General features: G+C 39.6%; 2 protein-coding genes across 6 annotated transcripts in view; one reads left to right on the top strand and one right to left on the bottom strand.

Moving 5' to 3' along the window:
• The first annotated feature begins 472 nt into the window (after positions 1–472).
• Positions 473–1764, top strand: LOC115238217 (COMM domain-containing protein 8-like). The gene is made up of 4 exons (XM_029811828.1): positions 473–876; positions 944–1105; positions 1263–1415; positions 1488–1764. The coding sequence occupies exons 1-4, from the start codon at positions 811–813 to the stop codon at positions 1641–1643; spliced, it is 537 nt and encodes a 178-aa protein (XP_029667688.1). The 5' UTR covers positions 473–810; the 3' UTR covers positions 1644–1764.
• Positions 1765–1767: 3 nt separating this feature from the next.
• Positions 1768–12387, bottom strand: part of LOC115238216 (A-kinase anchor protein 200-like) — a 68169-nt gene continuing 57549 nt past the window's right edge. For all 5 annotated transcript variants that reach the window (XM_029811822.1, XM_029811823.1, XM_029811824.1 and 2 more), the window contains 4 exons: positions 6666–9458; positions 4857–5027; positions 4076–4150; positions 1768–3984 (listed from right to left, as the gene is read on the bottom strand). In XM_029811822.1, the coding sequence (XP_029667682.1) occupies positions 3940–3984; positions 4076–4150; positions 4857–5027; positions 6666–9458 (3084 nt within the window). In that variant the 3' untranslated portion in view covers positions 1768–3939. The remainder of the gene's footprint in view (positions 3985–4075; positions 4151–4856; positions 5028–6665; positions 9459–12387) is intronic.

Below are 12387 nucleotides of genomic sequence, written 5' to 3'. Positions count from 1 at the left end.
AACACAGGATCATTCAAGCAGCGTACATCACAGTACAGGATCATTCAAGCAGCATCTGAAACCAAATTGCATAAAACGTTATTACAAGTTCGAAAATAAAGAGTCCGTTGTCGGCAAGCTTCACTCACCTCGTCTTGAGAAATCGAATCGATCGGTGATCTTTATGTAAATAACATTATCCCCGAGTCTAAACGTATAAAAGTATCTTATTCTCTCATCTGCGCTATCAGATTTATGATTTTTATGCAAAGAATCAAGTTTCTGTACGAAAATCTGACGAAAAAACTCGCGACTCACGTTCGCGCTTCAACGTTCATAAGAACTATGAGAAATTACAAATGGCGGCGCAAAATGCAAAAAGAATTAATGGTTTTTCGATATCGGTGGCGCCATCCAGCGAGCATGATACCAAAGTACGTGCTCAAATTTTAATCCTCGGTCGATAAAGTTACTATTATCTTAACCGAGGATACATCTTCAGTTTTCAAGATACATCAGCTGATGGCGCAAATGCATGAACTGTCAAACGCGATTGTATTCGTTTTCCTAACCTCGTTTATTGTAGTTGTCAATCGCGATTGAAAATCTCATTGTTACAGTTACTGTTTAAATGTATCTTTAATATTTAAGATTCTATTTGAATGAGAGAATTTTATATCGCGATATAGTTAAGAAATAACGCGAACAGTATGTAATTAGAAGCTTTACGAAATGTGTTTTATATCCGGAAAATCTAATCTGTTTTTACATTAACACTCAGTGATAAAACAATCATAATAAACAAAGTGTATCTTGAAGAAAATAGCAATTATGGAAGGCACTCAATCGTTGTACATAAACCTCTTTAATGAAGACAAAAGCAATGTCTTGAAAGAAGTTAGTAAAACAAAATAATATATTCATGTTTTCGTTTAAATGACATAATAATTTTCTTTACATTAAGCTGTTACATGCATGCGTCGACGAAATTTGTGGTCGTCCAGGACCATCGTATCATAAATTCTTTAATAGCATGGATTGGAACAAAACGGAATACGAAGGAATTTATAAGCTAATATCATCATTGTTACGGAATCCTGCTTCTCTTTATATGGTAGAAGAAAAGGTATGAAATTGTTAAAAAATTGCATTTATACGAATATTGATATTAATAGAATCAAATCAAATTTTATAATCTTGATATGAGATATAACTTAAAGGACATATTTAAACTCCTTTGTATTTTTGTGAAATAAATTTTATTGGAAAAATGATTGTTTTAGATGCCGCAAGAATATCATGAATTACCCGAGCAAGTGCAACAAAACATTCTTACTTGCTTAAAAGTGCGCAGGGAACATTTAACAAATGCTTTATTGAGGAAACATTACAAAAGGAATCTACCAACTGTAATCGATTTAGATTGGAGATTAAAGGTATATCAACAATCATTTTTTACTTGTATTTTTATTTTTGGCTTTATTTGCTTCATCACATGTTTTTGATAGTTGATAATGGGTTCGAGCAAGATGGCTTCTTTGCGGGAATTCCTTCTTCAGCTGGACCTAATAGTCGAAGATACAGAATCTCAACAAATCATAAATTTAGAGCTGGATAAGGACGAACTAGATACAGTGATAAATGCTTTAGAAGCAATAGTGTGATATATTTTGATATTTTTCTTTTTATAAATAAATAAATAATGATCTATAAAAACTCCTATGTATCAATGTTATAAGTCATGTGGGATAGAGGTTCTGTGATGAAATAAATGCTCGCCGCTGATACACTTTGTTTCACAGTTTATTATAGGTTATAGATAAATGTAGAATAGTTTAGTTACTATTATAACTGCTGATCGAAGATACTGGGAGACTGTACTTTCGCATCTGAGGCGGCTTCGATCCAAAGGTCTCATTCACAATTTTGTAGTCTCCGGCGCAAAATAAATAAACGAGCGAGGTTTGCCTCGACGGCGCCTCAGAGTGATGACGATCACTAGAGAATGATGTGGGTGCACAGATATCAGTCTCGGGTCGCTCGCGAAGAATTTCGATAAAAAGTTCGCTCTCGTCGCCAAAACGTGTCGTCGCCGCTCCAAGAAGATGATGAATAATTTTTTCGTTGTAAAGATCATTGCGGACAGATATACTTAATGAATGTATTGTTTTACTATACAACTTTTAATCTTACTTCCTTCCCGTCCTTACACGTTAATATGTATGTAACCGCTTAGAAATTAATGCCGATCACGGACACGAGTGAACGCTCGGTCCCACCCTTTCACTCGGCGATATTCCCAAATATCGGAGCGTGTCACACGTGTATAATGCGCTTCTCGTTTATAACACTTTAAGATCTACGCTACAGTCTTAATAAAAAAAGCTTTTCGTAGATAATAATTATTATTTTTTTATCTTCTGGAGATCCGTATAAACGTAGAAACGTAGAAACATCGTATGAAAACTTGAAAAAGGTACCGTTTCCGGGTGGTAAATTGTGCATGTCTCGTATGTAAATTGTAATTAGGCGATATTTTAATGATTATCATAAAAATTACGATAGGCTTCTTTCCCTCCCTCTTCCTCTATGGAGAAGTTAGCATGTTCGAACAAACGCCGAATTTACACAAACGCATTCTCTATAGTCTAGATTAATATATCACTTACATCTCATTTCGACTTACTGTATATACTTTATCTCGTATGTTGCATGGTACGTATATACGTATACGCGGTATAAATGTCATTTTCGTGTTCGTGTGTAACGTGTCTCCTCGTGTGCTCGCAAGCGCCTTAGGATACGCGCCTATCAAAATCATGTTGAAGATGTGCAAGTTCCTTGTTACAACGTAAAAACGTTTCGATTGTACAGATGTAAACGGAAAAAGGAAAATTAAGGAACGCGAAGGAAATACGAGCGAAACAATATATCGGGTGCCCTCAACAAAGTCGTCGACGCGGGTTTTTTTTTTCGTACGAACTTTATCGCGTGTCGCTCAATAATCTTCTTCCGCTATTTCTAGTTTTCCTCTCGCATATTTTCGTCCTTTTCCTGTTCTCACCGTGGCAAAGATGCATCCTCATCCTTCTTGTTTTACGCGCTTTTTTTTGTTCTTTTTCCCTTTCACACAATCGCTATCAATCACGCACAGCCTGCTCCTTCCTTGATTCCTTTCTCTATATTTTGACTTTCTCTCTTTCACTCTCTCTCTCTCTCTCTTTCTTTCTCGTTCTCTCTTCCTCGTTCACACTCTCTCGCTCTCATCAGAGTATAATAGTTATGTAATTACGGGAGGGCGTCATCCAATGAGTATTTCCCTTGGAATGCGCGACGAATGATTCTCGCCCTATCATCTCGACGATCTTAATTAATCGCTCCTATCGCTTGTCCGTCGCGCGATGTTCGAGCATTAGACTTCAGTAACAATTAATGAAACTTTAAAAATTTCTACATAACAGGGCCGATATCGTTGTAACGATTGCATACAATCCGAAGGATACGTGCGCAACTTTGCTCTATCTGCGCGCCACAAAGAATGAAACGAGTAATCGTTTAATCAGTGAAAGAGACCGTGCATGAACAATCTATATTTGCTCCCCCGTAAACGAACATTCGCGCGATATACATATGACCTCATAAAGCCCATTTGTAAATAATACGATTGTAGATTCATTCCTTCGCGCGTATTCTCGTTTGCCCTGTCGTCTCAAACGTCGTTTAATAATTAATAATAGGCCTACCACAGAGTCTATATGCTCTCACGATATCGCGGTCGTCGTCGTCATCGTCGTCGTCATCATCCCGTTTTCCCCTTTTGCTGCTCGTAACGAAAGAACGTTATTTTCTGTTTAGTTGTAGGAATGGTCCAAATATACATATCTATATAATATACTTTTTTGGTTTTAACGAGAGAAAAGAACTTTTTTCTTTCCAAAATACAATTCGATTAATTGGCGCTTATTCGTTTATGTTGTTTTGGTGGTGCGCATCAGCGATGATTTCCTGGAAAAAAAAAAAGAAGAAATGAGTGGTTCGACTATTTGAGTGCAGATTGATGTCGCGCGCAAGAATATCTTATAAAAAAATCATTTACATTCGTGTTGCATTCGATAGCTTCGTTCACTGCCGCCGCGACCGCTTTATCGCTTATGTCGATCTCCTCGATGGCCTTTGAAAAAAAAATAAAAAACGTTAATGGCGTTAATGATTGCTTAGTCACCATTAAAAAGGTGCAGTCGCAGTATTAATAATCAGATGGCCCCTTCGCTCGTTAATCTTCGTCGGTCAATATACTCGATAATGACCTTCAGCCTCATTTAAGCTCGTCGAGCATAAATGATCTCTTGGCGATCATCATGTAAATTATATCAATTTTAATAACTATGTCATTGTTTAGATGAGCTGAGAGGTCTTCATCCAGTAATCATACAGATTCCATCAAGATATATTGTTACGTTTTTATTATGGAAATTGTCAATAAGAATTAAAAATTTTGAAAAATTGATGTATGAATTTTTCTCAGGATAGAAATTTTAAATTGTTCCATCTCTACTTCCTTCTATCTTTTTTACAAAATACGATTCATAATTTAGGGTACACTATTCTCACGTTTTTTCCATATCCCGTTAAATTTTTTCATTAATGCATTTCGTAATAATATGCATAAACAAATTCTCTATACAAGATGAAACAAACAATAAAGAGCTAAGAAACAATCTCTTCACGTACATATATTCGAAATGATCGATCGATGTTATCCGTGCATCATCGACAATGACTCACTCCAAGCTAATAATAGCGTGGACGTAGCATACATGATTATAATCTTCAGACTGTGGCTAGACTGGGAATATACATATAAATATATATATTACCTTGGTGACCGAGGCAACGTCCTCGGTGATAGCCGGCGCTGTTGGCGGGGAGGCGGGTGCCTCGGTCGGGATGGCCGGTGGTGCAACTTTAGGAGCCTCATCAGCGCTTTCCGTCGTACTGTCATTGTGGGCGATGTTGTTTTCTACCGGCGCCTCGACTTCCGGAGCTTTCTGTAAAATATAATTCTGTTCGTTATGCTAACGCTTTTTCTATATCTTTCTTTATCCATCTGTCTCTTTTTTTAAATCCAAATCCCAGCATGCTGTAACAAGGACAAAAGACGTAAGATCGATTCTGCCGAACAGTTCTCATTCGGGAAGAGAATCTTGAACGAAACCTTTTTTTCTTCTCGTGAATCACAGGACATAAGTGACTATCGAATCATCATGAGATGCGTATGTTGTGGCTTTAGTAAAAGATAAAAACTATCCTGAGATTACTCAGAAATAGAGATTAAAATAAAATTTTTTATATATAATGTACTTAATTTATAGAATAAAATTAACGGAACTCTTTTATATAAAAATAAATGGTTAATAATAATAATATAGATAATAAAAAAATGCATATAAAGTTTTAAGTAACTATACAAGTAGTGCATTAGAATATATCTGACTTTGGCCTGCATTACTGGACAGTATGACCGAACAATCGCAATTACCTCCTCGCTTGAAACGCACCGCATAACGACAAAATGTCTCGGCAGAATCGTTTCGTCATGCTTCGGGCAGCGTAAAGAATTGAAAATCCCGCTGACGAATCCCTTAGATATAAGAAAACTCGGCATGCGCAAGTACAAGATGCTTATACGACACAACAGATGCAATTACGAGAACAGCACGACAGTAAGTATCGAGATCTTCTAATGAGCATATCTATTAAAATCTAAAACGTCAGCTACCACGCGCGTGTCATTAGTCCAACTGCTTTTACGTCTATCAGTGAGATTCACACTAGAGGTACCTCTAATATTTGAGCGCCTATGTTATATTAGTATAAGAGCGTTCGACATGAAAAAAAAAGGATAACAATCTTCTACGGAAATTACATTAATTGGCACGATAGCGCGATTGATCCGCTATTCACCGCGCCGTAAAAAATATTCTACTACAGCGCATTAATTTTAATCGTATAAAAAAGTCATGTTAATACTGTCAAGAAAACCAAGAGGCAAACAACACAGGTGATAACTGGTAATGATGGTAATAAATGGGGTAGAGAGGGGGAGAGCTGGGCGGAAGCGTCGGAGGATATCGAGCAGCAGAGTAAGGCTTGTTAATCACGTTCGACAGAACGAAGGATGCACACGAGACGAGACCCTCAGGCGTTGGAACACAACAGGGAACGCATCGGGACAGAAAACGTATTTTGCAGACTCTTTGAGGATCCGCCGGCTCCTCCTAGGTCGTGCATCGACATACTCGAACGACTGGCAAAATATAATTTTGTTCTCGAAACTCGAGAATTGTGCAAGACCTCCCGGACATCGCTGTCAGTCTCATTCAATGTTACCCTTCGTCGAGAGAACGGGGCGGAAAGGCGAGATTGTTTGATACTGGCAGTTTGCTGGATATGAAAGAGTTTTAGGGATTCAAAGTATGTATCAACAATGATCAAACTCCGGGTATTGAAGGGATTCCGGGGAGATTTGGGAATCGGAGGAGAGCCGATGTTTCTTTCAGGCGATAAGACCACAGAAACAGTAATGGTGCGGATCGTACGACGAAGATATATGTGGAACGAGGGACCCACCAAAGAATTTTGGCCGGCCGCATTCATGCCAGGAGATTGTGTTGCATGTTAGTCACCTGGTGATGCTCCTTGGAGGCAGTTGACGGGACGGTGTTTGACAATTCACATGACAACAAGGCCCCTTCCTGGCTTTCGGTCTTCGCTAGGCACTCGGCCGCCAGCCTCTGCTTCAATTCAATGTCCGACTGATTGTACAAAATCATCGGTTCACTCAGTGACGCGGGTTGTTCGCGATTGCTGATGTCGTCATACAAGGGAATTTGTGAGCAATCTCTCGTGGAGGTTTCTGTCGCGATGCCGGATGCGATATTGGCATTGGATTGGAAGTTGGGACTTATAGGCGGTGTGAGGAGCGTCTCTGTCGGATCTCTCGGACTAGCCGCGTGCTCGACGGGAGCTGGTGGTAACTCGTCTGTGGACACGTTCGGAGTGACAATCAATGATAACGGACAAGAGAGCTCTTCCGGTGGTAAAGGATAATCAAAGGAATCTAAACTTTGAATCCCCGTGTCTTCGGGCGCCGGGGGAAGATCTTCCAACGAGATGGGCACGCTTTCCGGTCCGGGTGAAAGAACTCGTGCCGGAGAGTGCCTCTTTGAAACGGGAGAATCTGAAAACGCTATTTGCGGAGAATATTTCGGTGCCGAGTCTTGTAAAGAGCAGAATTCAGATGATGTCGTACAATCTTTTGGTAAAAGAGGACATTTTTCAACTTCTTTGGTTTGTTCAATCTGCGACGGAGATGTTACAAATGTTTCTGTCTCAATGCCTGAAGCAGATATCGCGATTGAATCTTCTCTGTTAACGATATGTTCTGTTTCATTTGCTATATCTTGAAATTCGCATATTTGCGAATTGGTTGAGACTTGCAAATTTTCAGGTGGAGCTGGTAGCGTGTCTTCTACATCGGTTATCTTTATTTCGTTTTTAATAATATTATCAGACGTGCTAATAATTTCGTTTAACGGTTCACCTGTGACGTCTTCCGGAACGGACATGTCTTCTTCGGAGATCAATGTCTCTTCCGTGGGTAATGCGGTATCCGATTCTGCTTCGTTCTCAATTTTTTCTTCGTCAGTATCAGGAATCACCTTGATGGACTCGGTGGTATCGGAGAATTCCTCCACGCTATCATCTTCTGGAATGATCATCGCCGGCTTAGCTTCTACTACAATATCCCCCGAAACTGATAGCGGACCTTCTTCGGAATTTATGAATAATTCAGTCGGTGAAGTTATCGATGCAATTCTTTCTTCCTCCGACGCATATTTCGCATAATCGTGTTCATATTCGATCAGTCTTTCGGACAAATGTTCTTCAACTTCCGCGTCTGCTGAAGATTGCTTCAGTTCTTCTTTGAGTGAATTTTCGATTTTCGAGGGTGTAGAAATGGCTTTCGATGATATCTTTGACTCAACAGTCACACATTTGTCAATCGAAAGAAGATCGGAGTCCGATAATTTCTTAATTGATTCTACGTGTTGCATTGTTTCACTTGGACACTCCATTTTTTCAATCTCAAGATTTTTAGATGATAAATGTTGCTCTACCGCCGGATATGAGTCTTTTGATTCAATTTCAATCGACGGTAATGTTCCAATCTTAACTTTGTTACTCTCAGTGCTAGGTAGTGCATTTATCTTCGTATCACCTTCGCAGCTATTTATCTCGTTCTTTATTTGACACTCTACGACTAAAGGCTCATTCATAACTTTAGCAACAATATCGGAAACTTCCTCTACCGTTGAAAAAACCGTAACTTCTGGCAGTTTCTCGTTACTGATATTTATCGGACACTGATCCAGAAAATCGCTTTTTCTCACGCTGCTGTCGATAAACGGATCTATCTCTTTAGAAATAAAGGGACATTCTGCTTTGCTTTCTACCACATCTTCGTTCTGCATAGTTTTACTATCGACCGGTTCAATCAACTGCTTCCTCGTATCACGTTCCACTTCTGGTAACGGCGACGCTTCCTTTACCCTATTTGCCTCACTTTCTTGGCATTTCGATACCTCCTTCGTCATCGTGACAGGGCTCTCCAACACATTCTCTACCTTTGATTCGATCTCGACTTCTTTATCGTCACAGCTACTAGCTAACGTCTTCCCTACCATCTTCGCAACATCTTGAGATGTCTCGATCTCGATCTTGGCCTCTACCACCGGCGAGCGCTCTACTTTCGCGACAAACGTCGTTTCCGTCGGGGGCAAGTCGGCGGAGGAACCGAATGATGTCGGAGACGCGATAGCGGGGACAGCGGATTCGCGGATTTCTTGGGGAACATCGTCGCAGGACGCATCGAGCGGTGATGTCGGCGTCGACTCTTCCTCGTCAGCAGCCACGGCAGGCAGTTGAAGTGCCTCGGCCAGAGCCGTGGCACTCGCTGCGGCCTGCCGAGCCTGCTGCAAGGGCGACGGGTCTATGGGGGTCGGCGGTGGACTGGACGGGAGCAGGGAGGGAAGGTCCTCACTGGTTTTCCTCTCAATGATAGACGGTGTCGCGACTGGCTGGACACGGACTGGGATCTCTATCGGGTCCGTTACGGACTGACCGCCGGCTGACTGACTGACCTCGACTACTTTTTTCTCGGCCTCGACTTTTTCGACCGTCTCCTCTTTCTTATCCTCGACGGACGGGACGGGAGTGGGGGCAGAGGGAGTGGGTTCTTCTTTCTTTTCCTCGACCGGGCTAGCAGCTGCTGCTGGCGATGCCGTGTTGGACTCTTCCTTCGGTTCGGCCGCTGCTACCGGGGCGGCTACCTGCTCGTCCGCCGATGGACTGCTCGCTGCTGATTTCTCCTCCGGACTGCTCGTGGCGGCCGTTGCGTTCTCTGCATCTTCGCCACCCTAAAACAATTGAGAACACATCATTTTAGATATTTTATATGATGCAATAAGTTAAGTTCTGTATTTTAAATATATAATTATTTTTAATTCTAATATATACATTTACATGAAAAATATCGTCTGTTACTTCATAACATTATATTGACATTGAATAGAAAAATAAAGTGCATCTTATCGTAGTTTGTAAATAATTAATTTAATCATAATTCAAATTCATTAATTAAAATATGAAAAAAAATGTAGACAATTATACTTCGCATAGAAAAACATCAATTATCTAACAATTTTGTCACTCGATCGGCCCTGCGTAAAATGAGAAAGGTGGGTCTCTACGCCACGTGGATGCAACACGGATGGAGAAAAATGTTGGCTTGGCTCAGTCGAGCGCGATATTATTTTTTTGTTCGCCATGAGGGGGCCGCAAACGATTATAACGTGCATACTCCCGAAGCAAGGGTGAGGCTTCTCCGAGCAATTCGAATAAAAACGAGGGTGAACAGCTTAATGATACGTCGACGCGAAGCAAGAGAAAAAGAGAGAAAGTGCAGTGTGTAAAGAGGCGTTCGTACCCTTGCTATACACGAGGGTACAAAGAGGGCGACGCACGGCAGGGCGCCGAGAGTTACCAACGTTCTCACCCTTTAGGGACTGTGGCAATCGTGTCACTGTGTCAAATTTTTTTTTTTTTTTTTTTTTTTTTTTTTTTTTTTTTTGTCAAAACGCGACTCTGTCAACGCGTGAAATAATACAAGAGATTTATTCGCCCAGCGAATTCACGGTCGCATAAAAAGCGATTGTGTCGTGATTACCGCGTAAATAACGACATTAGGCACGCTGATGAAAGAAGAGAAGAACTCGGTATATGTGACGGCGACACAAGTGCCATATCGTTTGTTCGCATAATTCCGTTATCAGCACGGTAACGTAATATGCAGATGGAGAGATGAAGGAGTGTAAGCGAAATAAAAATATGGGCACGTTCCATCGGTGGCACATGCCGATGCATTATTACGTTTAGAAATATTCATTGTTTTTGATACAGTAAATTCAGGCGCACAAGTTTTATTTGTTATAATTATCCGATTACACGATCGCTTAATCTTTGTTCATTGAAAATGGAGAGAACGTCGCAGAAATATAAAATAATATATATAAATACATCTTTAAGTAAGCATATGATAAATATCTATAAATAAAGATTTAAATAAGTTTAAAACAATCAAAAGAAAATAAAATATAATGTATGACTATATAGTATATATAAAAACTTTATATTTATTGATTTGTATAACTAGTTCTGTGCAACGCGGATTTCATTGGCAGTCATTAGTCTTCGCGTTATATAACCGACAAAGAGAATTGCGAGACAAAATCAATTCTTGAAACCCGAGAGGAAAACAGAAACCGGACGTGAGAAATGCGTCGTGAGCTTTATTGTCCTGCGTTCTATATTGATCGTTGACGCCGCTTCTTTCGATTCTCTTTACAGATTTTCCTTAAGGCATATAAGCTTCTCCGACTTAAAGAATTACAATTGTGCCCAACTGGAAATGGAACTTAAAAGGCATTTGCAATCTTTATGTTTTGCTTGTACCCAGAATCACAATTACATTCTTTTTATAAAGAAAGCTTTTCTTGTGTAAGACAATATTTTCGATATGTAATACAATGTAAGAGATTATAATAAAATTCTCCGCAAATATAATATAATCCGTATTTATGTTTTCTTTTTAAAAAAATATACTGTGGAGATATTTTATATTGCTACATTAATAGGATTCTATGGTCTATGTCTTGGTAAAAATTGAAAAGAAATTGTGTCTTATTTTTCGTTGCAAAAACATTTTACGTCTCTAAGAGCGATATCAGCTGTCGAGAAAATCCGTTCTAAATTTTCTAGCTCTAAATTTCGCTCGGAACTTTCCATCCGAGATTCTTCCGCTTCCGTCCCGAGTTGCCACTGATATTTAATTGCAAAGCATCGAGGTGAAAGCGACCGTAAATGGACGCTCGCGTCGCGAGAATTTGGCCTAATACCAAAAGGTAAAAACGCACGACAAAAACTGGCGATCGGCCAGGGTCGTGTACCGAGAGCATTGTCCGCAACGGAGGGCGAGTACACCAAGGTAATGAACTTCCGGTTGCACGGCTTACTCTTACGACGAGAAATCGATCGAGAAATTGCCCGCTTTCCTACATACAAATTAGCGTTGGCCGAAAACCAATTCTGAAAAAGATTAACGGCAACTCTATAGAAGATGTGCCAAAAAGAAGTTGCATACCAAATGCAGAATCTTTTTGTACAACAAAAACAATGTACAGTTAATTCTTCTAAAAAAGAAATTGTAATTTTCTCTATCACTTTTAAAATTTCATTTTACGAATATTTTAAAAGCAAATAAATGCAAATAAATTATTAAGAAATAAAAGGCATTAAAAGGCATTATATCTCATTGTTAAGTATAATCATTTTACAAAATTTCTGACTTAAGAAATATTACTAAGGAAAGAATTTCGTATTCAGGGTATCTTATGAATAGCAAATACATTCATCACATAAGCAGCAAACAGGGAAAGCCTCTCTCGGTACATAATACTTTTCGTCGGTTCTAAATGACTTTATTATGGCTCTATATTTAAACGCGAGAAGCGTAGTTTCCGACGTTTTCAGCTATTTGAAAGCTGGCCAAAGAAATCAAATTATTCATGCCATGAGATATTTATCTTTCAATGTCGTCAGAAGATGCAATAACATATATCAATTTACAACGATTTTACCGGTAAGCGTACCATTTGTAACTACGCCATTAACATTACAGGCCAAACGCGTTTCCGAGGAACGAAAGTGAGTAAGTTAATTTCGCGCTAACGGACGCGCTAAATTTTTGATCATCCTGTAAAACGATCGTGAATGAGCACGAATGGGCTC

This window comes from Formica exsecta, unplaced genomic scaffold (assembly GCF_003651465.1).
Source record: "Formica exsecta isolate Colony F162 unplaced genomic scaffold, ASM365146v1 scaffold33, whole genome shotgun sequence".
NCBI classification, from domain to species: Eukaryota; Metazoa; Arthropoda; class Insecta; order Hymenoptera; family Formicidae; genus Formica; species Formica exsecta.
Note: the sequence above shows the minus strand (reverse complement) of the source record. Positions and strands in the feature narration are given on the sequence as shown.